General features: G+C 41.4%; 1 protein-coding gene across 2 annotated transcripts; it reads left to right on the forward strand.

The window, feature by feature from the left end:
• The first annotated feature begins 382 nt into the window (after positions 1 to 382).
• Positions 383 to 27353, forward strand: mybbp1a (MYB binding protein (P160) 1a). 2 transcript variants are annotated; one of them, XM_082548871.1, is made up of 27 exons: positions 383 to 643; positions 1228 to 1323; positions 4605 to 4688; positions 4771 to 4845; positions 5105 to 5212; positions 5308 to 5498; positions 5679 to 5846; positions 6344 to 6461; positions 6899 to 7188; positions 7300 to 7410; positions 7495 to 7620; positions 7750 to 7956; positions 8044 to 8152; positions 8251 to 8344; positions 8957 to 9111; positions 9990 to 10112; positions 10303 to 10488; positions 11247 to 11420; positions 11539 to 11696; positions 13406 to 13540; positions 13656 to 13725; positions 16884 to 17015; positions 17096 to 17164; positions 20053 to 20166; positions 23773 to 23874; positions 23956 to 24080; positions 26527 to 27353. In XM_082548871.1, exons 1-27 carry the CDS (start codon positions 467 to 469, stop codon positions 26867 to 26869), a joined length of 3840 nt encoding a protein of 1279 aa, XP_082404997.1. In that variant the 5' UTR covers positions 383 to 466; the 3' UTR covers positions 26870 to 27353. The 2 variants fall into 2 exon arrangements, with proteins under 2 accessions (XP_082404997.1, XP_082404998.1); XM_082548872.1 differs by having other exon boundaries at positions 8963 to 9111.
• Positions 27354 to 27824: the final 471 nt, after the last annotated feature.

A 27824-nucleotide genomic window follows, 5' to 3' on the forward strand; every position in this document is an offset into this window, starting at 1 on the left:
TAAATTAAAATAAAATGTTCCAATTCTAGTGAAAATGTAATGGATGGACAAATCAAGGAAAATCAAATGAAAAAAGTCACCATTTATTTTAACCATTTGGATGAAATAAATCTTAAAACAAGGCTCATGGTAACAAAAACATGTTTTATGATATTAATTAAATGTAATTCAATAAATAAATGCATTGATACATTTTTATTATTTATTATTATTTGAATATGTGGCTATATATGCTCATTTTCTAACAACTCTTTTAACTATATTATATTATATTATATTATATTATATTATATTATATTATATTATATTATATTATATATTCCCTTCTGTGACTCGCTCAATAAAGTTTTTTCTTCTTAAAAAAAAAAACATGGCTGGTGAGTTGACCCGGATGTAGTTTCCGTGAGTGAGGCACGTGTTCCCCCTGCAGCAGCATGAGTTGAGGTGGTGGTGGCATTTGGAACAGATGTCTGTAGAGATGGTGGAGCTCTCAGTGAAGGCGGCGGAACCGCTCCGGCCCGCCGGTAACCTGCAGCAGAACCGGGTCTTCCTCGACTTCTTCTGGGACCTGGCCAAACCGGATCAAGAGGTCCGACTGAAGGCGGTGGAAAACCTGATACAGTACCTAAAAACCAACAACAAGGTGAGGCAGACTGCGATCGGTGTCACTGAGAGACGGAGCGTGGTCCCGCTGCACATGTACTCCTCAGAAGTTTTCCACTAGTAGTTTTAGAAGTAGTAGTTGTACACATAGTGTCGTATGGAGAGGTGGAGATGTTTTCATATGTAACTGATTATATGACTGGATATCATACAGGATGTCATTGGCACACTGAAGTATTTCAAGTATCAAGAATTTAAATACTCATATAACAGTTTCAGGCCTATATTATTAACATAAGGCACTATTACCGTAACTACCTACTTTATCAAAACTTGTTAAAATACCTTGTATACAGTATAAGAATCAAAACATTAAATAAAATTACTTAAAAATATAGTAAACCTTTTCTTACCGTACTGCAAGCAGAAATACTGTAAAGCACAGTAAAGTATTTTACTGTCAAGGGTCAAGGATGAAGCATAAAGAGTGCACTTATAAAAATGTCTGAGGTTTAGTATGTAGTATTTCTTGTATAAGTATATTCCAGCATATATATGATTCCACACAGTGTTAAAGTGTCTGTAGTTTCAAAGTTTTAAATCATCTTTCTTCATGTTTTGCAGGAGGATGAGTTGGAATACACCTTTAAAAGGCTGGTGGATGGACTGGCTCACACACGGGAGACTGCGAGACCTGGGTTCAGCCTCGCTCTGGGGCAGGTGAGTGGAGTTTATCCCCATCTATCTTTGTCTGCAGCCCTGCCTCTGCGCACACATCCACAGCTTCAGCCACATCTCTTTGTTTCAGGGTTGGGGGTAATAAACACAGTGCAGGAGTTCAACACTACTTTTAATAACAAAAATCCTCTTTATTTATCTTCATAAGTGATAAAAATTCCTGGATGTGGCTTTTATGTGCTAAGAGATGGTTGTGAGACCTGCTATGATGTATAGTTTGGAGACTTTGACTGACAAAACAATAGGAAGCTGAGTTGGAGGTGGCAGAACCAAAGATCAGAATCAGAATCAGAATCGTGTTTATTGGCCAAGTATATGTGCAGACACATACAGGGAATTTGGTTTCGGTAGATGGTGGCTCTCAAGCACAGCAATGTAAATCTCACACACACACCCACACACACACACACACAAGTGTCTATATATACACATTACACATACATACACAAAGCTGTGTAAACCAACTATAAATAACGAATCTAAACTTATATACATAAAATACAGAAATGAATGAGGTGGAATGAATACTACAAAATGTACATAAGGTGCAGCTGCAGTGGGAGCAGTGTGACAGGTCAACTGTTAAGAAGGGAGATGGCGAGGGGAAAGAAACTGTTCCTGTGTCGGGTGGTCCTGGTCTGCAGGCTTCTGTACCGTCTGCCAGAGGGCAGCAGATCAAAAAGTCTGTGTGCAGGGTGTGAGGGGTCTGCGATGATTTTCCCTGCCCGTTTCCTGGTTCTTGAGAGGTACAGATCCTGGATGGAGGGCAGGGGGGTGCCGATGATCCTTTCTGCTGCCCGTACAGTCCGCTGCAGTCTGCTCCTGTCCTGTTTAGTGGCTGCTCCATACCAGACTGTGATGGAGGAGCACAGGACAGACTCAATGACCGCAGTGTAGAACTGGATCAGCAGCTCCTGTGGAAGACTGTACTTCCCCAGTTGTCTCAGGAAGTACATCCTCTGCTGGGTCTTTTTGAGGATGGAGTTGATGTTGGTCTCCCACTTCAGGTCCTGGGAGATGGTTGTACCCAGGAACTTGAAGGTCTTCACAGTTGACACAGGGCTGTCTGATATGGTGAGGAGGAGCAGAGTTGAGGGATGTCTCCTGAAGTCCACTGTCATCTCTACAGTCTTAAGAGTGTTCAGCTCCAGATTGTGCTGACTGCACCAGAGTACCAGCCGCTCAACTTCCTGCCGGTATGCAGACTCATCACCATCTTGAATGAGGCCAATGACAGTGGTGTCATCTGCAAACTTTAGGAGTTTGACAGCCGAGTTCTTGGAGGTGCAGTCGTTAGTGTAGAGGGAGAACAGTAGTGGTGAGAGGACACATCCTTGAGGGGCACCAATACTGAGGGACCGGGTTTCAGAGGTGATCTCCCCCAGCCTCACTTGTTGCTTTCTGTCTGTCAGGAAGCTGGTGATCCACTGACAGGTAGCTGGTGACACGCTGAGCTGGGAGAGTTTGGAGGAAAGAAGTTCAGGCACAATGGTGTTAAAAGCCGAACTAAAGTCCACAAACAGGACCCTGGCATAAGTTCCCGGGCGGTCAAGGTGTTGCAGGATGTAATGCAGCCCCATGTTCACTGCATCATCCACCGACCTGTTTGCCCGGTAGGCAAACTGCAGAGGGTCCAGCTGGTGGCCTGTAATGTCTTTCAGATGGGCTAACACCAGTCGTTCGAAGGATTTCATGACCACAGACGTCAAGGCGACAGGTCTGTAGTCATTCAGTCCTGTGATGGTGGGTTTCTTGGGAACAGGGATGATGGTGGAGCGTTTGAAGCAGGAGGGAACTTCACACAGCTCCAGGGATCTGTTGAAGATGCGAGTAAAGATGGGAGCCAGCTGTTCAGCACAGGTTTTGAGGCAGGAGGGAGAGACGCCGTCTGGTCCGGGGGCTTTCCTGGGCTTCTGTTTCTGGAATAGTCGGCTCACATCCTGAGTGTGTATTCTGAGTTTCCTGGAGGAGGAAAGGGGGGTGAAAGGTGTGGTGGAGGTCGTTGAGTCTGGATTGGAGAGGGTGGTGGTGGTCGTTGAGTCTGGATTGGGGAGGGTGGTGGTGGTCGTTGAGTCTGGATTGGGGAGGGGCAGGGTGAAGGGGGGAGAGGTGGAAGGTGTGTTGGGGGTCAATGTCTGAAGCAATGTCCCTGGGGAGGGGAGGGTGGGGGGTGGGAGTCTGTCCGTCTCAAACCTGCAATAGAAAGTGTTTAACTCGTTGGCCAGGTCTTTGTTTGCTTCAATAGTGGGTGGGGGGCGTCTGTAGCTGGTGATTTCCTGCAGGCCCCTCCACACTGACGCAGGGTCGTTGGCTGAGAGCCGTTCTTCCAGCTTCTGGGAGTAGATGCTTTTAGCTGCTTTGATCTCAAAGATGTTAAAGAGTTAGAGGGGTGACGCTGAGGTTGGTTTAGAGATGTAGAGAGGAAGGATAACAGATGTTTAATACGGAGCTGCCAGCCAGGAGGAAAAGAGGAAGACCAGAGAGCAGGTTTATGATGATGTGTAGATAAGGAAGACATTGCAGAGCGTTGGCACGACAGAGGAAGATGCTGGGGGGATGTTCAGATGATCTGCCGTGATGACCTTTAGATGTCAAAGATGAAGATGAGGAGAAAGAGGCAAATGTCACAGAAGTCACAGAAGCAGATGAAGAAGACAAAGAAGATAGAGACAAAGAGAGAGAAGCGATGATTTGTGTGTAAAAGACTTATACACACCTTTTTTTTGGCACATTTTTGTACGTACAAAAGTGTCACTATAAGCTTTGTATAGCAATAGGTTATGACATCAGCATGTACACATATACCTAATAAAGTGGTCAAGATGTGTTGCTGTTACTCTTCATTAAAGAGCAAATTCAAAAGTCTAAGGAGTAGATGTGATCATGTTAAAAGCTAACCAGTCAGCTGTAAAGCCCCGCTTTATATTCATCTTAAATTAGGGTGGTAGCCAGAAGTTTCCAGGGTGTCATTACGTACACTGGAATTTGTTTTTCCCCCTTGTCAAACATGGACATACCTCCTGAATGAATCATCCTTTGCTTTCTGTCTAGCATGGACAGTCTCCCTTTATTTGTGTATCACCTTCTGTACAGCGTCATGCAATTTAAAGTGCTAGTTTTGCCTTATTTTAAGATGAGTATTGAACTGAATATATTGGTCCTAATGTGGGTTTTGAAGTGTGTACAAATGCTGTTTTGCTGCTAGTGTTAGGAAAGTGCTCTATAATAACTGAGCTAAGCAGTAAAGTTTCCCTTATTTTTAGGTTTTGAGTGCCTTTGAAGATGTCTCCCTGCAGAGTATACTCAACAGAATCAAAGAAAAGCACAACTTGCAAGGAGCTAAAAAGGTGAGTTTTGGGTGTTTGGTCTCTTTTAGCACCAAAATCGATGAATGCAATCTTTGAACTTGTTTCATCTTTTGTCTTTCAGAAATTTTCCAGAAATGCTATGTTTGGAAACGTGTTTGGTGTTCTTGCCCTTCATCAGTCCAACCGCCTCTCTAAGGTAAGTTTTCTCACATTTTTAGCATACTTGGAAAAAATTTTGCTGCATTAAAGAGGAGAATGTGCCTGAGACAATATACTGAGGATGCCTGCAAATATTTAAGGGATACCAATCGTGTCATCATCATCACTTTCAGATCTTTGTGCGGTTGTAAATTTCACGAGAGATTTAAGATCCAGGTGACAGAGGAGATCCAGGACAGCTGATGCTCTGTCAAATACGTTGTGGTCTCTGAGCTCTCTGTCTTGTTTCTGTGCAGGAGCCGCAGGTGGTGTTGGGGTGTGTGCAGCTCCTGCAGAGCCTCAGTCAGCACAAACAACACCTGAAGGACCTACCCACCAAGACCATGATGGACATCCTCGCTGAGGTGACAGCTGCAGCCTAGTTACTGATACAAAAATAGTGTTTTTCAACTATTTTCAGGGGTTTTCTGACTCTAGTGTATGTCATCCTGTCCATCAGGTCCCTGAGGAGGTGTTTGAGGAGGTCCTCATGGGAGCCCTGCAGACTGACCTGGAATCTGCTTTCAGGACTCCGGAGCAGCTGCAGCTGCTGCTGGTAGCTCTGCAGCGCTTCCCACAAACCCTCAAACCCAAGAAACTGAAGAAGTTGCTGGGCTCCTCCACCATCATCAACGCTGACAACATACCCAAGTAAGAAGCTTTCACAAACACGCACATCTTCTGCTGCTGATCTGAATGTTCATTTTAGCTTGCACTGCTCTGTGCTGGCTACACTACTGTAAGTGCATCCTATAATTATGCACCACTTTCCCCTTCTGGGTCTGCTAATCAGCAGCTTCTGACTGAACTGTCTAATCTGATGTCTGGCAGAATAACAGAAGTGTTGAAGACGGCAGCCCACGCTGTGAAGAAGGAGCGCATCCTCCCAGCAGTGGTCCTGGACCTCCTGAAGCTCTCTCTGAAGGAAGACAGCTTTGAGCTCTTCTGGAATAAAGCCATCACCGATGGCATGTTAAAGGAACAGCCGGGGCCAACTCAGTGAGTCCTGTCAGCTTTAGAGGGAGCCTGCAGCCCGTTGAACAGTTAGCCCTTTAAAATGAAGTAATTAAATATTGTTATGCTCACTGGAAATGGTTTTATCAGATGTGAACTAACTGTGGTAGACAACTGAGTGCTACACTAGATGAAACAGCACTTTTTTAATACCACTGACTTCGTTATCCTGTATCAGACGTAAGTGCAGACATCTTCATGTCAGGAATTTAGCATGAAAATTAATAACTCAGCAGTTTGTGTTGATTTTAAAGTCAAACTTGGAGCAGGAGGGTGTAGGATTTAATCTGCAACAGCAAATCTGACACTATATTGTCGCTGTGTTTAGTGCTCACTTTGCTGCTTTGCTTTAGTAACACTTGACAGAGGTGGAGAGAGAGCACACCTGTTTCTGCAGGATTTACTCTTCTTTTTTCTTTGATTTGTCCTGTTTATTATGTCATTGTGCTCAGCCCTTCTGCTGCTTTCCCATCTGTGTCCAGTTACATGAGCTTCCGTCTGCTGGGCAGCACCCTCCCTCTGCTGTCCACAGCCCAGCTGAAGGACGTCTTGTCTGGAGAGGTGATGATGAACTATGGGGAACACGTAGTGTCTGCTCAGGTCAGTGCCACCGTCTAGACTTGACTATAAAGAACAGCTTCCACTCTTCAATGTCATCTAATGGGACGAGCTAATAAAATCTGCACACTAGAGGAGATTGCTTGCAATGCTTTCTGCTACAAGACCTGCTAAAATGAGCCTAGTGTTACTGTACTTGTAGTAATTTGTGTAGTAAAATGTGCCATGCCTATAATTCATAAAGTGAAAATTTCCCAGCAAATGACCTACAGTCTTTCACCAAACACAGAGGTCATGTGATCATTTTACTTTAGTTGACATCAAGCAGCAATATCACTGGTTTGTAAAGCACTGTATCACTTCCAGCTTGTTGATGAGGGTTTCTTTCCTGCAGAATCAGTGCCAAGTCACCATGTTAAAGCCGTGCTCACACATATTAAAGCTAATGTAGGTCCGCTTCCATCTTTTCTCACTCTTAGAAACCGGACCGCTTCAAGCTGGCCCCTGAGATGGACGTCTTTGTGTCGGACTTCTTGGAAGGCTGTCGGGACTCAGACAAACAGCTGGCAGTGATGGTGGGTTTCTCCTCCCTCACCAACAGAGGCTACCCCGTGGTGCCGTCGGTGTGGAAGGTGGTGCAGCACCTTCAGCCTGCAGCTCTGCAGGGCTATGTGGAATGGCTTAAGGACATATTCCTGCAGCCTCAGCTGGACAAGCTGCTGGACATCAGTACTCACAAGAAGAAGGACAGCAAGGGAGGACAAGATCAGTGAGTGCATCTGCTGTTGTTTTTGCTAGATCGTGCAGAGAATGTGTGCTGAACAGGGCAAAAGAGGCACGGAAAGTGGATGAATGCAACTTGTTGATTATCTTTCCTCAGGAAGGAGGAATCTGTATTCCGCCTGAGGAAGTGGATTGTTTCCCGGCTCGCCTCCATCATTGACAACCACCAGGTGAAGAAGCAAGAGGATCTCATCATGGATGTGGCCAGGTAAGACTTGTTTGAGCGCTGTGAAGTTCTTTGTTTGATGAAGAGGAGGTTATTCACTAGTGTTTCTTTGTTTTTTTTCCCCAGGTTTGTCTTTTTCCATGCTTTCTTCAGCGCCAAGAAGGCCTCGGCCGACATCTCGGAGACAAAGACGAAGCTTTCTGTCCCAATCGACGATAAAACCAGAGCCGTGCTCGTTAATTCTTCCTTCGGGTGAGAATTGACATTTTCTCTGCAGCTTTTAAATATCACCCGCTGATGGCTGTACTTTATTTCTCTGATCTTTTTCTTCAAGAAAAATTGAGCTGTCATTCAGCTGTCTTCTGTTTTTCCGCTACCCAGACTTCTCCTGTCCATGCACCACATGCCGCTCACTGAGGACGCAACCGAAGGTGCAGCTGTCAGCCAAAAGCGGGTTCTGGGTGTGACGGCTGACGGCACCATGTGGATCTACCACCTGGTTCAGTACGCGCAAGCCCTGCTTAACCAGCCAAAACACGTCCAGAGCAGCCAGCCCTTCAGCCCTGAGCAGAGACAAGCCTGGGACAGGTAGGGAAGCTGGAATATGATGTAATCTTTACATTTAAAGGAGTTTTGCTTATTCACCTGTGCCATTTTTGATTTGTTTTCTTCCAGCATGCTGGAGTCTGTGGCAAACCTGAAGAAGAAGGCAAAGAAAAGCCAAACAGCAGAGAGCAGCGCGTTCCAGCAGCTCTTCCTATTGGTTGGCATGCACCTCTTCAAGGTACAGCATCCATCAGCTTGTTTACAGTTGGTTATTTGTACACATTAAACCTAAATTAGCTGAATAAGAGCAGCGTAGTAACACTTTTCTTCCCAAAGGCCCCTGAGGAGCTGCTGGACATCATGAAAGACCTGCAGAGCTGTATGGAAAAGGCTCAGGAGAAGAAGGCCAAAAAGAAAAAGAAAAAAGAAGGTCAGGCCTTGTGATAAAAAGCAGCAGCATCACGAAGCACATCTCTTTTCATATATATAAAGAAATGCTTGAGCATTTTTGGCAATGCCAGGAGTTATGAGAAGGTCAACATTGTTTTCATGTCTGTGCTTACCTTCCCACTGCTTCCTACACTCGAAGCAGCAGGACACAGACAACCTCGCTATGCCCAAACTTTTGAAATATGCCTCACAGAAAATGAAAGTGAGCAGAACAACCTAGAAATCCAAACATATTTTAGCGTCATATTTGACGGTCTGTAAGCTGTACCTTTTTTTTAAGGTAAGACTGAACTTCCGTATTTAAGTATCAGTAATTACTCCCGTTTTTGATCAAATTAATCAACTAAATTAATTCATACTCCCTGTAGAAATGTCCATGCAGTTGGTGGAGACCAAAAGCGAAGCTAAAAGCAGATTATTCGGCATAATTTTGTTCACCTTCTGCAGAATTTCTTAATAATCGGCTTATTCCAATTAAAATTAAAAGAATTTTGTGTTCTTAGCTTATTGTGCTTTCTCTTAGGAAGCCAGAGAATGAATAAGCGAGTGCTGCTTTTAAGTGTATGAATGTGTTGGATGTTTTGAAATGCAGCCACAGAACAGGAGCCCGAGTGGGTGGAAGTGATGGTGGACATCTTGTTGTCGCTGCTCTCCCAGCAGAGCAGACATATCAGACAGGTGTGCAAGACGGTCTTCTCCTCCATCTGCCCCCACGTTACTGCAGCCGCCCTCACCGCCATCTTAGACGTAAGTAACACATACGGGGTCATTATCGGGATTCCCTGTAGACACTCGTGAAATTAACATAAGTCAGGTTATCAGTGTAATGTAACTTTAACCAGAGCCTTTTATTAGTTAAGTTTTTTTTCTGTTCTTCTTTCATCACATGACCTAAATATGACCACTTCTTTGTCATGTGACAAAGATACACCAAGAGTGCTGTGGGGTTTCTGCGTTTTTCAGGGTTTCCTGATGACACTTTTGGTTCATTCCACATTAACTGAGCAAATGCTTCCAATCTGACCATCTCCAATTCCCCTGAAAAAAAATTTCCAGGGTGGTGATACACATCTTAATAGGAAAACTGCCAGATTGCAGCTTTCTACTGTTATTAGTTTGCTCATAAAACCCCCAAATCAAAACATGTGTTTGCGATGAAGTTAGTGTGTTTTCACGCCTTTTCTGTGGAACCATTTTCAAACAGCTATTTAACTGTAGCTATTTATTTATGTAATAGCTACGTAGAGAACTAGATAAGCAATGTTATTCTAATTTTAGGCCAGATATCTATTTTCGGCTTTGATTACACAGACCTGAAGAAGTAAAGCCATGGAGCAAATTTATTTTATGCCTTTATCTATAAACACAACAGATTTCTGGTATTGGACGCTTTTTGTTTACGATTGTTTTGCACCTGTGCTATTGACCTGTGGAGGCTTTGGTTGCAGGTAAACAGCCTGTGTGAAGAGTAATGTGTTGGTTAGCCACGGCAATTTTTTCTTTTTTGTAAAATCTGCCTAAAATAATGAGTTTCCTGCTTAATTTTGCCAAACAGCCAAAAAAGGAATGCATCAGCGATTTCCGCACAAAGTCGGTGTTATTTGTAACAACAACATTTTGTGTAGGTTTTAGACCCAGAGAAGGATGACGAAGAGGACGCCGCTGTGGTTGTCGAAGATGACTCAAACGCAACACAAAAGAAGAAAACAAACGAGGAGGATGACGAGGAAGATGATGAGGAGATGGAGGTCAGTTGTTGTCAAACGCATTTTCTGTTATCAACCTTTTTCTGTCTTATGCACTGAATTCTACTCAAACATAAATTATTTATCTTTCACATGCCGATTGTTTCTATCTTTACGGTTACAGTTTATTCTTTTAGACACAAAATGTTGTTTATTTTAGTTATTCAGTTGTTTTTTTTTTTGTTTTTTTCAGGATGACAAATCTGATGAATCTGATGATGATGATGATGATGATGATGATGACAACGACGAGGATGACGACTCTGAAGATGAAGCAATGGAGGAGGAGGAAGGGGAAGATGAGAAGATGGACGAGGAACCAGTGGACCAGAACTTCCGCATGGAGCTCATGAAGGTCCTCCAGCAGAAGAATGCTCTGGTGGGTGGTCAGGCTTTTCAGCTTGTCCGCTCCGATTTCAAATGAACTTTTAATACAAAGAGCCCACTAAGGCCGAGCAGAGGCTCATCACAGCAGCAGTGTTCATTAGGATTCACCAAAGTGTTCTGTGTAAAGACACCGTGGTCATTAAGTGCATTAATCTTTGTCATCCTGGGAGCAAATTTTATGTGCGTAAATAGAAAACGTGACCAAAATTAAAATTTCACAGCCGTTAAGTCAGCATCGTCCACAGTGCCAGCATGAAATCTACAAAAAAGCAAAATCCTGCAAATTAATATTCATCATACATCTTGTCATTAGTCCACCTCTCTCTTCATTAGAGATTAGGATGACGAGATTGTATTCCTCAGCACCACATTTTGGGCTGTATTTTGTAATGCCATCGTCATCCTTTAGCCTAAAGCAGGAAGATAAAATTGCAACAGAACGTCACCAGTAACTTGTTTAACAGCTAATTTTTAGAAAGATGCAATAAAAACTGAGCAAGTATTCTGTATTTTGTCTGCTGTTTAAGCTCTTTTAGCCCGACTTCAGTTGCAGCATAACTGCAAGCCTCTTTGCAACCCACCTCCCTCCCAGTTCCATTTATTAATTTTACTACATGTGTTTGAAGCTCAGCTAGAATAATTTAAGTTTAGGTGGAGCCTAACAGAAGATGTTTCACCTCAGAGACCTCAGGCTAGAGCTATAATTCAGTGCTTCAATGTCAAAGTAACACAGTTGTACTTCATATTCAGGCCACAGTGGAGGATGCCAGCAGTGATGAAGATCTGGATGATGAAGCCATGATGGAGCTGGATAAGAGTCTGTCAGCGCTGTTCTCAGAGCAGAAGAAAAAGCTCCAGGCCAAGAAGGATGAGAAGACAAAACTACAAAAGGAGAAGACGCTGGTCAGAGAGTTTAAGATCAAGGTAGCTTAAGCTCAGTCCTGTCAAACACATCTTTAACCCAGCACAGCATGACACTAAGAGGAGAGACGGCGAGAAGTAAAATACAGACCTTTCTCATCCCATTGTTTTGCTCTTGTAGGTGTTGGACCTGATTGAAGTGTTTGTGGCGCGGCAGGCTGGCAGCCCTCTCGTCCTCGGCTTGGTTGAGCCTCTGCTCGCCATTATCGAGCGAGGAATGAGCTCCGGCAGTGACCAGCAGGAGCAGGACTTCCTGCGCCGGACAGCAGACATATTCAGGTAAACACATGTGAGCTGTGGACTGAGCTGACTGTTAGTGTCATAATTAATTTTAAATCTTTGGTGTTGCGATTTATGTCTCATGTTTAATTTGAAATGTTCACGTCAGCGTTTTTATCCACTGGAGATCAACTACAAAACACTTTTGCTTGTATTACTTCATTTTATTTATTGCAATTTGTAAAATTTCAAGTTCAAAGCTGGTGATTTGAGTGTATTTGGAGAAACTGAGAGACAATTTATAAATCCATAGATGGCAGGAATTTCAGAGGATAATGGCTTATGTTCTTTCAACAGTGGCTATTGCTGCTTTTGAACGTTTAGTTTCTCTAACTGTATTAGATCTCTGACGTGGGCAGAGCAAATCAGTTTGGAGGAACAATTTTACAATAACAGACTTTATGAACATCAGTGGGGTAAATTTCAATTTAATCTGCTGAATTAGACAAAACAGATTTTCTCAAATTAATAAAATTTACTTTATTGCTCTGGGGTTTCAGATGGCTTCCAAACCCACCACCACACACAGAATTAATAGGGTGTGCATACATCCACTTCTTACCCTACCCTGCTAAGTAGTAGGTTGAAGGTTTCAGGTACCCAGCTTGTATCTAAAAGACAAGGTGATAGATTTTAACATGGCCCAAGCTCATGTCTTTGAATCTAAGTACTAAGTTCAGGTCAGTCAGGGTTTCAGCCCTCTGTGTGTTTGTCTTTGAACCCTGTTCTGAACTGACATGGCTGCTCGAGCCCTCCTGCAAAACTGCAGTTACAGCACTCATTGGATTGACCAATACTCAGATGGGAAAGTGATCTAAGGAGATATGTGGATTTACAGAAGTTGGGTAGGTCTTCTGGAGCCTTTTTTTAAACTGTAGATTAAGTACAAGTTATTCTTATGTTTCACCAATTTCCCAACGTATGGAAGAAGATCCAAACTGCATCATCCTCAGATGAGAGGAAATTGGTTAGGATGTTCAGGAACGACCCAGGAAATGTTTTATGGTCAGATGAGATAAAGATCGAGCTGTTTGGCCAAAATGACAAGAGATATCTTTGGAGGAGTAAAGGTGAGGCTTTAGAAATCTACCACTGTACCAAGCATGGTGTAGGTCTGCTCTGTGGCTGTTTTGCTGCCAGTGTTACTGGAATGGTGGAGTAATGAAGGAGGACTAGCGGTACCTTAAAATTCAGTTTCACCTCAAATGAACAGCTGGGTTGAAACTCGAACACATTTGTGTGTTCCAACAAGGCAGTGCACCCAAAAACACATTAAAACTGGTTTTGGAATAAATAAAGCAGGCTAACATTAAGTTTCTCGAACAGCCTTCACTGGTTTTGTCAACTCGGCCACAAAGCCAGGAAACCGACAAAGGTGCATCTGGTTGATGCGCACCTCTCATCAAAGGGACATTGAACCACATATTTCTGGGTGTATGTATAAGTTTGACCAAATTAATCATATTAAATTCAAATTCCCTGTTGTTTTCGAAGTCATTAAAGATGTAGGCTGCACAATCATCTGAATAAAAAATAAAAACAGTTCAAAGGGGAAAAAATTGCCATGACGTTCATGCCCATGACGAGTACGTGTAAACTTCTGACCACAACTGTAAGTCAGATAAGCTGTTAAGAAAGTGGATGAATGGATGAGTAATGACAGCTTCCCCTGAGGTCCTCCTGAGTGTTTGATGTCTCTGTTTTTATAGGAACCACCTGTGCAGGTCCAAGGTTTACTGCAGGACTGCCGGTGACAGACAGGGGGAGCTCCATGACCTGCTGGAGAAGCTGGTCACCAAATCCCAGAAGCTGTCTGACTCCTCAGTCTCCCTTTACTACTTCAGGTACAGCAGTGATGTTTTTTTACGGAGCTGAAGAGAAGATGATGTGACACTACCGTATTTCTAAATGTGTGAGAAGAGTTATTTTTGCCTTAAGTGTGTTGTTTTCTCCCTGCAGTGCTTCTCTGTATGTGGTGAAAGTGCTGCGAGGAGCCCCTCCTGCTGAGACCACAGAGGAGCAGGCCGACGTATGTTCACACACAAGTACACAGACACACACACTAATTTCAGCCATCATGTTTACCTGCTTGCAGGGGGTTGCCTGTCTAGATCAGAATGTGTACGTTTTGTTTTTTTGTGTTTTTTCTTCCAGTTTTACCCAAAACAAGTCACATAAAGGACAGGACAGGCTTTCTTTTTTTTCTTTTTTTTTTTTTTTTGCTTGTAGGTCACACAGTTGGTCAGTAGACAGATGGTAATTAAACATTTACACAACAGGCAGGTACTGTTCTTATGTTTTCTCTCATGTTGTGCTCAGCTGTGCACCAGATTCCAGGTCTGTTTCTGGACTTTACTGGGTTAGAGGAGTGTCCTGGATAACTCGGCCCCCTTTTGACCAGATTATTCTCTCGTCCTTGAACGAACTTTTGTCCTTACTCACTTCTTAGTATTTTCTGTTTTTCTCAACTTTTAAGATAAGAAGATAAGAATAAACTTTATTTTCCCACGTGGGAAAATTTTTTTTGGACAAACAGTGCTAAACATAGCAGCATTCCCACAATAAATCCCATAATATGACACCAGCAAACATTCGATTACACGATGATGTGGCTCCAGAGCTTTTAAATTGGGCTAAGTCCTATTTAAAAGTGCAATAGATGCTGGGAGGAAAGAGAGCTTATAGCGGTTTGTTTTATAGCCGCTTGCTTTGTACTGTTTCCCTGAGGGTAATAGCTCGTGCCGTGAAAAAGGATACAGGAGGGATCATTAACCATTTTATGCGCCTGATGAATGACAATTTTTGTTCCTATGTTGTCTGGAAACATTTGTTTCCTGTGATTTTCATGGCAGTTTTTACCAGTTCAGTTTTAATTTTACTGTAAATAAGCCATACCAGCCATTACTATTTAGGATGTACTAAAGTTAGCATTAATGTAGAAAGTTTTCTTCTTCTACTTGTTTGCCCGTCTGTGGTCCAGTTTTGAGTTACTTTCAGTTTCCTCGATTCTCCATTTTTTACTTGCTTTCTCGGCCAGTGGGGCACTCTTTCCTCTTGCCACTTCCACAGTTACTGCTTTTATTCTACCATCCATTATTTCAGCTACCTTAGGGAATCTACTGATAGCTACAGAGAAGACGAAAGCACTTTTCTTCTTCCTGTTTTGGTTGTGCAGTCAAGCCTTAATTATCCCAAGAGAGCTAATACCCAGCAGGAGAAAAGCACGAACATGAGCCCTACAGAAAGCCAATATTAATGCCAGCGCTGTCTGTGCTAACTGTAGCGATGACATCATGAAATCAGTGACTGCTTGATAACAATAAGTTAAATCCAAACAACTTGTCTATATTGATTTTAATTAAGAAAATGATCTGTTAATAATGAAATGAGTCCTGTGAATCCTCAGTTTAATGACAGGCTGATTGGTGGTGGTGTGGTGGTGGGGGGCATTCACCAGATGTTCCATGCACGTCGCCAGCGTTGCGTGATGCTGCTGCTGTCAGATGTTTTCATAAGACTTGTTATTAAAAGTGTATTGACAAAGATTCCTTAAATAAGCTTCTGTTCCAGCAGACAGTTTGGGATTTGTTTGTCCCAGTTTTGACATATCTGTCTCTTCACGCCTCCACACCAGTGAGTGGATGTTCTTTTTCCACAAATAGTGTTACCGTTAATCTGTTTGGGTTTTTTTTTGCCTTTTATTTTAAATAATGGCTCTTCTCTCTTCAAATATTCAAGCAGACACGACAGTAGTCAAGTTTCAATCTAAATGATGTGCAAATATCTGTTAAAACATGCAAATGAAAGTGTGTTTCTGTTTGTTTGTGCCTGTACACTGAAATACTGCTGGTCCTAATTCTAACATCCTCAGCGCTCAGAACTCGGGGGGCACCTCTGTTCTCTGTTCTCTGTGTTTTGATTTTTTTTTTTCTGACATCATTTTATACACCACATTTTTCACCTCACAACTTTTTCCTCACATTTATACCCAAAGTGAAAATTATAGTTGTTCTTAGCAACTAATTAAGAAAAGAAATTAATTACCTACTAACTAACTAACTACTAACTAATCACCTTTTCTAAAGCACTCAGAAAATAGTCTTAATTGAAGCCATTAATCACATTTTTTATTAAACAAATATTATTTTGCTGAGTGTGGCTAATGTTAGCCGCGGTAGCACTGGCAGATTTCTTTTCTTGCAGATTTCCCTCCACAGACCTGTGCACAATGTAGTTACTCATATTCAAGTAGGCAGCCTACGCACAGCTGCTCATAATCAAGATCAAAGTACTGCAAAGCTGCTTCAGTTAGTCGTGCTGTCATGTCTTTAAGTCTTGCTTGCATACAAATTCCTGTCATGGAGAGAGGTGTCTGGCGGCAAGTGGCTACATGAAACAGTTGACTGCTTTTCATTAGATGCACCTGGACAACTGCTAGGATCAGAGTGGGGGGAGAAAGGCAGTTTAAGTGACTTTGAATGTGGCATCATTGTGGGTATGAGTATTCCACAAACTGCTGATCTGCTGGGATTTTCCCACATACCCATCTTATTGATTGCCTTATTTATGTCAATAGATCAGGGGGAAATGGCCAGAGTACTTCAAGCTGATAGTAAGGCAGCTGTAACTCAAATAACCACTCGTTACAACCTAGATATGCAGAAGAGCATCTCTGATACTGCAGCAGAAGACCACACCAGGAGCTTCTCTCTTCAGCTGCTAACTGAGGCTAATATTCGCACTGCCTTACCTAAATTAGGCAATCAAAGATTAGAAAAAAGTTGCCTGGTCTGATGAGTCTGGATTTCTGATGCAGCATTAATTTAAAACTTGTTTCTTGAACTCAGTGAGTTCACTGTACTCGGCTGACAAATATTGAGCAACTGTGTGATGCTCTCATATCAAAACGACTAAAATGTAATGTTTCCAGCACCTTGTTTGATCTACGCCATGAAGAATTAAAGCAGTGCTCAAAGCAAAAGGAGCTCCAACCCTGTACTAGAAAGTGTTTGTAGTAGCAAGAGTAGCAGCGATCGTCTACTTGAATAATCGCATGCTTTCCCAGTAAAAACACAAATGGCTAACTGGAATCCAGCCATGACTAATTTTATTATTTAGGCTTGTTCTTTTTGCTTTAAATTAGCATCTGAACCCCGATGTCTGCTGTTTGCTATTTGATGTGTGCAGCTGAAGTTCATGGGTAATGTCGACGTGGATCGGGTCTCCACTATCTTCAGAGATGCTCTGTGCTCCTTCATGAGCCGGAGGAAGAGCCCACTCACTGCTCAGATGTTCATCGACTTATTCGTCAGATTCCCCGTGAGTAAAAACGCACACCTCCGTCCGAGTGCAGCCGCTCGCCTCTGAAGCAGTAACTGACACCTGTGTGTTATTTGCAGGTTTTATGCGTGAAACTGTTGGACACAGCAGTGCAGAACATCACATCTGGAGTCAGAGAACATCAGCAGGTAAAAAGTTTTAAACCCCCCAATTTTGTTTGTTTTGTTTTTTGTTTTTGTTGTTTACTATAGGAACAGTTAAGCAGCCTAATCCTAAATGACAAACATGAAAGAGTTCTCTTCTCCCATCATGCCATGGGAATAAAACTGAAAGATGATATCATTTACTAACTGATTGAGAACTTAAGATCATCTTCACTTTGGGAAAACTCCCACATGAGCAAGTTAAACAATTAGAGCACATATGGCTCATATGGTGCTGTCTGCTAGAGTAAAGTTTCAAATAAAGCTGTGATGCCCAGTCCTCGGTTGGTGTGTCACTCTGAATAAGTAGACCTGTTCATGAGTTTGGATCCTTGACTTATTGTACCATATGGTGTTTCAATATTAAAACATAGCACTGGTGATATTCTGTATTTATTATATTGTCAACAGATTCCATAAAAGCAATAAAGTCAACTGTTTTTAGTAGCTCCCTGCTTTTCCTCCTTTAATGAGATATAAAACTAAAAAATAGCTCACAAATATTTATAATAAATAAAGACTGAAACAGCTGGGAGCAAACTGCACTTTTTTGGCAAGCATTAATTTACATTTATCGCTCTACTAAGTATTTACAGCAGCAGGACAGCATGTCCATGCACATTAACAAGCATGTGACATCACAAATCATTTTAATACACCGACAGACTCTATACCATATAGGGTTTACTTGCTTTATAATAAATGTATTGCTGGTTTTGCTCCTAGAGTATCACCAGAGTTATCCTTTAAAGAGTTTCCTTTAAGGATAAGAGAAGTATAGTGACAACGTAGCTGTAAAACAGTGATTTAACTAGAAAATGACATAAGCGTAACCTTACTTTTATATAGGAATATATCCAGAATACAATCAGCTGGCAACCAGTTGAGTCAGGCCCCTATTGCAAACGGACTCACTACAGACAAGTTGCACTCATCAGTGGAGACTGCCAACATGCTGCCGTCAATCTGTCTGCATTTATATGAGACGCCAGCAGTTATGTGAGAAATTAGCTGCATGTTTTTTTGGTTTTTTTGTCCCGTGTTCTGTCTTTTACCCCCAACCGATCACGGTAGATGGCCGCCCGTCCCTGAGCCCGCTTCTGACGAAGGTTTCTTCCTGTTAAAAGGGACTTTTTCCTTCCCACTGTCGACAAGTTGTTGCTCCAAGGGGGGTCTCTCAGTATGATTTTAGGGTCTCTACCTTGCAATATAAAGCCCCTTGAGGCAACTGTTGATCTGATTTGGCACTATTTAAAAACAGTTGAACTGAATTGAAAGTTATTTTGTTAAACTTCACCAGTCTGTCTGCATCAGACTGCAATTGTTTGGAGACAGATTATCTCCCACCAAGCAACCAGCGCAGTCGCCCTGCAATCCAAATTTGTCCCCCAGAAGTTGACGGTGTTGCACGCTTGACCTTTGATGACCAGTTGGTTGCCGCAAAGTACTTGCAGTCATTTTCCAACAGGAAAAAAATTCAAGCAACTGAGCCATCATCCAAATTTATGCATTTTACTTATTTGTCATGTCAAAATGTTTTTTTTTTTCCATTAACACATTTTTTTTTAGAACAACAATAACAAAGTAATCGAAAGAGAAACACAACAGCAATCTGCTTTTGTTCATCAACTTACTGTCTGCATCCTAAGAGATTAAAAAAACAAACAAACCAAAAAACAACAACCTCAGACTTAATGTTATTTGCTGGCAATTTTTCCCATTTACACACCTTTGTCCACTCCTGTTTTCATTTCATTCATTCGTTTATTTGTTCATTTTCAGGCACAACAAATACCTATATTGAACATAAAATACACAAAACAAAAAACAAAAATTGCCTGAAAAAGGAGTGGGACGAAGAAAACTTATTAAATCCCACCCCTATACTCACTCATCAACAAAAAAAACAATAAACTTCCCGCAGCTACGCCCATCATTGCATACAGACCCATCAACAGCCCCGGGCACATACAAGCATCTAAGCGGCAGCTCGCAAACAACAATTAGAGCCTTCATAACTGAATACAGAATATATAAATTATAAATTGCATTACCACAGGTAACAGGCAATAATAACTACAAGTAACAAACACACATACATATACATACATATATATCTACACACACAAGTACATATATGTACATACATACGCACACTTTTTTATTTTTTATTTTATTTTGGAATCCATACCAGCAATGGTAAGAGGACAGACATTATAGAGCACACTAAAAACCATCATTGAGTATACTGTGACCAGACCAACTGTTTGTAGAGAAATTTAAATCTATGAATATTTTTGCATTGTTTCAGTTGTAAACTCAGACTGTTCCAGATTTTCACACCACATACAGACACACAAAAGCCTTTACGGGTTGTTCGAGTTCTGGGTAATTTGAATTCTCCAAAGCCTCTCACATTATAAACCTTTTTTCGAATTTCAAATCTAGTTTGTAAATTTGCCGGTAAAAGTTTAGTAAAAGCTTTATACAAAATTATGGATGTATTGTAATTAACCAGATCCTGGAATTTAAGTAACTTTGCCCGAAGAAAGAGTTTGTGAGTATGATCTAGATAACCAGCCTTGTGAATAATACATTTCTCAGAAATGTGTTTCTGTGGCGTCTGACACATTTAAAATAAACTAAAAAACATTTCAGCATGTTTATTCTTATCTCGAAATGAGATGAGGTGAGATTTTTCTGTTAGCATTGTGTCTGAGCTGCCTTTTATTCCATGGACACATTATAAAAAATCATAAATGCTAATTTTTGATTAAAGTGCTCAATTTAACTTTAAATTCTTTGTCTTACTTGCTTCATTTTGTGTGTGTGTGTGTGTGTGTGTGTGTGTGTGTGTGTGTGTGTGTGTTCAGGGTCAAGCGTGTGTGTTGGTGTTGCGGGCGATGCAAAGCAGGGAGGTTCAGCAGCAGCTGAGCGGCCCTCAGTGGACCGAGCTCTGCGAGAAGGTCAAAGGTCAGCTGGCAGCGGTGAGTCAACACACCTCTGCATTATAGCCAGTGCTCAGGTGGTAGAGCGAGTTATCCACTAATCACACAGATAGCGATTTGATCTTCTGCCCCTCACATGACAAAGCCTCCCCAGGCAAGACACTGAACCCGATGGCAGGCCTTTTCCCTCATTTAAATTCTGTAAACCTCTGCTTGTGGAACTGATTGAAAGTCATTTTTCCTTGAGTATAGCAGCATGAGACCATAGCTGCACATCATGTCCTCACTGTAAGTAGAGGCATTCATACACCAGCATGCTTCAGGCTTGTTCGCATTTTTATTATATTATTCCAGAAGGTTTATGAGATTGCATCGTCCTGTGATAAATGATGATTAGAGCCGCTGCTCTTCTCGCTGTCCTCTGTGTGTCCTCCAGAGAGTGGAGGGTGAAGACATGCCTAATTGCATGCTTCTGCAGGTCTTCTGCAAATAACCCCACCTCCTGTCTTTTTCCTCCCAGACCAAACGACACGACCAGCTGTACTACTTTAGAAACTTAGTCGTGAAAAAAAGTGTTTTCAAAGAAATTGCACATAAATCCTAGCTTTTCTCTTCCATCAAGAATTATTTATCATATAATAACAATATTTCAAAAATGCAGGTGTAGGCTTTCATTTATCCAACTCAGCTGTTCCTCTGTTTTAATATTTATAAGTAATGTTTAAACATTTATGGTAATATGTAATGGAACATGATATAGTTGTACTCAAATATAAGTGTCTATTAAATTAAAAACCTCTGCAATCTGTTCTTGGAGGCTTTTATTTTGATAGATAGTAAAGTACTGGAGCAAACATTAAAATGTCCTTTTAGCTGTTTACATTTACATTATAATGTGTTTTAAATAGGGGTGGGCGGTATAAACGGTATACGGTAGAAACGATATAAATTTGGCCAACGGTAGAGATTTTGACTATACCGCTCTACCGCGGTAGAGCATGTTGATGGTGTCATCATCAAGCTGCGCCTGTTTTGGTCGAAAGCATTGCAGCGGCTACAAACAACATCGTCTGCAAATTATGCCGGGCGGCAGTAATAGCAAAGAGACGAAGCACTTTTGGAATATGGGGAAAGCCGAAACCTGAGCTTCCTCCACTTCTGTACCATTGATTCATTAATGCTGAATTCTCTCGCAGCTGCTCTATTCCTGTGTTGGTGCAGTATATTAATGACTAACCTCGTATTGTGGATGGATTATCTCAGTTGTTTTCCTAACTGAAGTTTGGTCCGTTTGTAGCATCCTGACATGTGATTGCATTTGTCCCTAACCACCGGAAACTCTCACGTTAACTTTCATCGAGTGGAAAAATATTAGCGCTCATCCTCCAGCTTCACTGTGCTAATGTTATGCTAACATAGCTGTGTCGCTAGCGATCACGTAGCACATCATTATAAACCAGCTAGCCCAACTTCACTAACCTTACAAACGTCACTGCTGTTTAGTTTCCTGTCTTCATTTATGTTGGAAGTGATAGCAGAGCTGTACGTTTGAATTTTTTCAGAAATCTCTCAGTCAGAACATGCTATATCATACTTAGGTAACTAGCGAAATTAGCGAGCTAACTTCCTGCTAGCTTCTAACTCCTTTAAGTGTAATAAATTCTGTTTTTATGGATGCCTGGATGTTAAACTTCATAGTTACACCTGGTAAAGCAGCAATGCTGATCGTTTTATTACAGATGAAAGAATTTAGACAATTTTTTTTAACTGTCAGTGATGCTGCAGTGTTCGTTTGACTTTGGGAGTTTAGGACCCAGATTACTCCGAGATTTATGAGCGCCTTAGTCCGACAAATACGGCAATAATGACGGCCCCCTTGCATGTTCTACAAAAAAATGTGTCTGACGGACAAATTCCAATTTCACATCACTGAAGTGGCACCATTTTTACAAACTAATTCTGGTTCATCAGTTTCACTCAATGATCCGCTTTCTCCCTTCTCATTCTCCGTTGCCGTCATGCTTTTTCGGCCGTGTGCGTATGAAAACGAAGGCACTGGCACTCGCCTTTTACCCACATTCTATCGCGATATTCCATTTTCTTATCGTTGCCTAACATTGTACCGGTATTAAAATGTTATAATATGGCCCAGCCCTAACTGGTAGCATGAGAAGGTCCCCGCTCACCTTCCAGTTCCACCTCCATCTGTATGAAGGGATAGGCAGTGACATGTAGCCAGACTGAGTGTAGCAGAAGTGTTCAGTGCCACAGAAAGCAGCTGTCCAGATGAAGTCAGGTCAAAATGTTTTCGAGTTGTTTCATCTAATTCAGATTGATTCCCTTTATGTCCTCAGATGTCAGTTATAGATCTGATTTTTAAAGGCCAGATGGACTCAAAGAAAATCTTGAGCAGAATGTATCGTTTATTCAATGCACAGCTCACCAGTGTAGTATCTTTAAATTAAATAGGAAACTGGGGAAAACATCCCAGATTCAATTTGGCAAAAAAAAAAAAAAAAGTCATAAAGAGGATATATACGTCTTCAGCATGCCTTTGACACGCAGTAATGGAGTTTAAGGTTGCACATGGTCTTTATTGGTCAGGTTATCAGAAATGCAGATAGACCTGGATGCTACGTGTGACGAATGCAGATGGGCCAGAGCTGCACTGTTACATATGTTGGCTATGTACAAAGCTACATAGATCCCATTAGATATCTCTCTTACTGTGAGCGTGTTATGAATGTGATGTCTTCTCTGTTTTCTTTCTAGATGAAAAGGACTCTTTGTCTCTAACATTTGGCCATTAGAGATGTTATGTGTCATATTCATTTAGAAAAGATCAGATTCACCATTAGACGATCTGCTGGGAAATTATATCCTACCATTTATATCCTTTGTTGGAGGTATTGCAGCGGCTATTATTAACACGCAACCATAATGTCGTTATTGTACGTGAGGTTTGCAACAAAATGACCACTTATTTTTATATATTACTCGATGACGTCTGATTATGTTTATATCCTTCATCTGGTACTCTAAGGGGGAGGTGGGGGGAGGTTTGAGATGCAGTTGGTTTCTATAGTCTGTACTGTGTTTTGTTGTGGCAGAAATGGAATAAAAAGACAGTTTAGAGTTGAGAAACTAAAGAGAGAACTTAAAGTGGAGCTATTATGTTTTCCCCTCTATTTCTGCCCTATATAATGGTAGATACTCCTATTAATCATGGCTGGAGTTCAAATACTGAAGCCATGTGCAAGTGAGCCAAATACTCACTTTCAGACTGGGGTTTTTTTTCCCACTATTGGATCCAAGAGAGTGGATCTAATATAAAATGGTCCTCTCAGGTACACCGCTCTGATTGTGAGCAGCCCCTTCATTCATCATTATCTGAAAGGAAAAAGGTCCCAGAGTATAGTGTATATATGTGATTAGCTCATGTTTTAAATAAACACAGGAGACATGGTTAAGATAATGCTGACTGATTAGGTTCATCTTCACCTACCAAGAGGTTTAAATCAGCGGCCATAAACAGTAGTTACATAATGGGCCAAGCTGTCAAATCAGAAGCAAATGAAAACAGCAGGATCAGGCGTTAAGGCCAACATGGACATGAGTCTAATCCCATTATCATCATCTTTCTAGAGTCTTCGACAAGTTGGTCATGCTGAGAGCAAGGTGGTGAAGGAGAAGGCGGTGAAAACTCTGGAGCTCTGCCAGTTTATAGTCAAGCACGTTCACCAGCAGGTAGGTTTGCATGGAGTGTTGAGATGAGAAGAAGCAGGTAAAGTGTTTCCAGTTTCTGACTCTGTTGCATGCTATGTGTAGAAGCTGTCTGTGGATTTGGAGCCCCTCCAGCAGGTCCTGCAGTCCCTGACCAGCGTGATTGCTTTCAAGAAGACCGGCAAGCTGGAAGACACCTACTGGGCTGTGATGAAACACTTTGGAGTAACGTGAGTTATTTCGGCATCTCTGAAATGAAGAGCTATAGAGGTGATTCTTGTGCAGAAATCAGATTAAAGGAAGAAATCAGGTTTGTGCAAAGTCCTTGTGTCCGTGCAGCAAGTGAGTAATCAGATTTCCTCGCCCACACACACCAGTTTGGTGCCAGGGGTCGCTTATTTTAACTCGTATTAATGAAGCTCAATGTAAGGGTATGTTCTCGATCCTCGTTTCTTCTGTTAAATGCTACGCATGGGTGCCAGGAGCTCACAAGTATAAATCACACCATGCTTGGGTGCATATTGTAATCCTCAGGCTTTTACTTAATAGCTGCCAACCCCCAAGAAGGACTCAGTGGGAAAGATCGGTGCACTAAGTCGTATTTCTGGAGTTTTTTAATGTTTGCAGACTTTCTCAACCTGTAATACTGACACGTATTAAACAGCACAGATTCATTCAGTGGCAGAGATTTTTTTTTAATGATGGACATCCTTGCGATGATTTTGCTTCTGCACTGATTATAGGAGTTCTGATTTATGGGTCGTCTTGTTGATAAATGGCAAAAATCTTCCCTTGTTTAAGATGAACTGATAACATTTTGGTGTTTGAAGGTCTAGCTGACTGTAACCTCACAAAACCTTTCTGCAAACCATCGTTTCCTTTCATATGCTGATTACTTTAAAGTTTCGGGGATCCAACTTTTTCAATTTGGATCCTCATATTGATAGCTCAGCTTATCTACCGATGACTGAGTACTGATCCGGTATCAAATAAAGGCTCAAATAACAGTTGCTTTCCTGACTTTAAAACAAAAGTCAAAGCGGCTGTCGTCACAGCGGGTAGCTCTGCATGTTTGATTTGACACTGAATTTGCACCAGATGCTCTTCCTGATGTGACCCCCCCCACCTACTATCTCTGTTGGGAGATAAATGCATGAAAGTGTAAAAATAATGCATGCATGCATGTATGCATTATTATTCACCAAATGTATCTTGACTCCTGAGTATCTCCTGCATTCTGCTCTTAATCATGGTTGCAGTAGTTCTCTTCCTTATTGTGTGGAGTGGAGCAGACATGAAACAAGTCGCTTTACACTTAAGACAGCAGGATAAGGAAGGCAGTGTGGTATGCTTCCTCCAAGCTATGTTAGCTCTCCTTCTATCAGCCAGCAGCCACTGCTGCTGAATAGTAAGCACAGCAAATAACACTGAAATAAATGGATCATGTTGCTAGCCATCCACAATCTAAATTTCTGAGTCTGTATAAGATTGATATTCAGTTCAAATGCCCAGATTGGAAAAGATGGTAAAGTAAAAACTCATATTCATTTATTAATATACCCCAGTATCGTTTGATGTGATTTAAAGCTCTATTTTCAAATGTCTTTAAAGGCATTTGAAGGTACAAATGTTTTATTTGATAGCATAAAAAATGAGAATGACCAGCATTATTGGAAAAAAAAGGAAAGAACAAAACACTTTTACACAGAGACGGGGAGAGAGAAATCACTTTTCCACTTTCAGATGATGAGCATACGCATTTCTCTCTGCCATTATGAAACCCTTTGACTGAGTAATAGAAACACTATTTCCTGTCTGAGCGATAAGACACTATTCTTTTCTACACCTTGATCCAAGTATCCACTTTTTTTCTTTTTTTTCTTTTTGCTCAAAGGGAATATCCAGTATTGATTAAATAAACCTCCATCTGTTCTATATCTCCTCGGGTTTTTCTGGATGTAAAAAAGCCAGCCTGTGATGGTATTTAATATCCAAAGATCCAATCTAGGACAAAGAAGTTGAGCCTTTCTTTTGTGTGCTGCAGGTATAAATGACTTGCTGTAATTTCTGCTAGAATAAAATGTAAAAATAAATGGGAAGTCATAACTAGGAAGGATTTTGAAGTGTTAGTAGTAGCAGCATTTTATCAAGGACGAATGTTAAGTGTCTTCTCGTTCTTTGGATTAGATTGTTCTGAATTTTGTTCATGTCCATTAGAAGTTCCTGCCTCAGTTCCATAATCCTCACATACTGAGTAAAGGACATTTAAAGGACAAACTGTTCTGAAGTTTTAGGTTTGGGGTAGTTAATCTGTGTTTTAATAGAGTTTCAAATTGATTGATGATTCAGTTTTCGGTCCCTTGATTACGATGCTCAGGAGGTAGAGCAGTTTGACTGCAAATCGGAGGATCAGTGGTTCGATCCCTGGGTACTCCAGCCCACACCTCAAGGTGTCTTAAAGAAAGATGCCGAATGTTGCACTCCATAAATTCATTAGCATACTTAATGTGTGTTTATGTAGTGCTTTTCTAGTCCTGCTGACGACAGTTTAAACAACGAGTCACATTTAACCGTAGATTCATACAGCACTTTATTTACATAAACAAATTATTTCTTGACCACAGCAGTTGTTTTTTAAAAATAAAATCTGTCATGTTGACCTTGTGTGTGTTGCAGGAAACCTAAAGCTGAAAAAACGAAGCCTGAGAAGGAGACAGAACAAGAGTCGGGCCCCGCAAAGAAGAAGGGTTTTCTGCCAGAAACCAAAAAACGTAAGAAGCGCAATAAGCCTGTTTTGGAGCCGGCAGCAGGCAACACGGCCTCCACAGATAAACCAGGGACGGAGAAAGGACAAGGCAAAAAGAAGCAAGACAAGAAAAATAAACAGAAACGACCCAATGGTGGCGCGACAGCATCACAGCCCAACCCAGCCAAAAAGAGTAAAACGGAGTCTGAGAGCAAAGCAGCCAAGAAGAAGAAGAAGCCCAAACAGAAGAAAGAGGGAGGAGGGCAGATGTAATGTGGAGACTCCTATTTAAATGGACACAGAAACGTTTTTGTAATTTCCTTTGAAGACGCTTTGTTTTCGTCTTTCTCTGGTTCTCACATCTTTCTATGTCAAATTACGAGGCTTTTAATGTGTGGGAAGTGAATTAAGAAAGACTATATTTTTCCCAGTATATGACTGCTGTTATGAGAAAAATTAATGTGATGTTTCCTCCTGGAAGTTAATCAACTTGGCCTCCACTTCAGAACAGTTATGTAGTTTTGTTATTCAGGTATGTAAAATGTTAAAAAGAAACAGCAAGGACTTGTGTGAAAAACATGAAAGCATGGATCCATCATGCATTGGATCAAAAGTTCAGGCTTGAGGTGTTGGTGTAATGTTTTTGGAGCTCCTGATTACTGGCTGAGCTACAAACCAATTGTATACTGGAAAGTCATGGGCTTATGAAATAATCTTAAACCTGTAAAATTTTTATAAAAGTATGTTGAGAATGCAATTTTGACATCTCATTGCCTTTTTTTCATTAATATGATGAGGTTGTTGGCAAATGGTTAACTCATCCTACTCTTATGGACCCCCCACTGTCATTACTTTGGACACACTTTTGTGGCCAGCTCGTCTCTTTTAGCTCTGTTTTGGGTTTGCTGTTCCACAAAGTTGGGCTCTTTTGCTGCATTTCTGTTTGGTGCAGAGCAGGTAGTGTGCAGCAGATTTTCAGGCTTAAACAAAAAAAAAAAAAAAGACTTTGAGAACAAAAACTAAACAGCAGGATACTAATAAATCTTGAGGCTTATCACTACAATTTAGCCCTTTCACAGAGTAATGTAATGTAGAGATAAAGAATCAGCATTATGGTAATGTTCTGATTTTCTTCTGGCATCAAAATATGTTCGTTTCTTTCTTGGTGCACTGAGATTTCCCCATTATGTCTGTACTCCAGGCTTATTAGGTTCAATAATTTTCCTAA

Source organism: Aulonocara stuartgranti (genome assembly GCF_965226115.1).
Source record: "Aulonocara stuartgranti genome assembly, chromosome: 10".
NCBI classification, from domain to species: domain Eukaryota; kingdom Metazoa; phylum Chordata; class Actinopteri; order Cichliformes; family Cichlidae; genus Aulonocara; species Aulonocara stuartgranti.

What these genes read in the sequence shown, in the direction of transcription:
- mybbp1a (XM_082548871.1), top strand. Translation starts at nt 467, where the DNA reads ATGTCTGTAGAGATGGTGGAGCTCTCAGTGAAGGCGGCGGAACCGCTC. An exon ending in TCAGCCTCGCTCTGGGGCAG is followed by an intron (nt 1,324 to 4,604) that starts GTGAGTGGAGTT and finishes CCTTATTTTTAG; the next exon opens with GTTTTGAGTGCCTTTGAAGA. An exon ending in ATGAAACACTTTGGAGTAAC is followed by an intron (nt 24,081 to 26,526) that starts GTGAGTTATTTC and finishes TGTGTGTTGCAG; the next exon opens with GAAACCTAAAGCTGAAAAAA.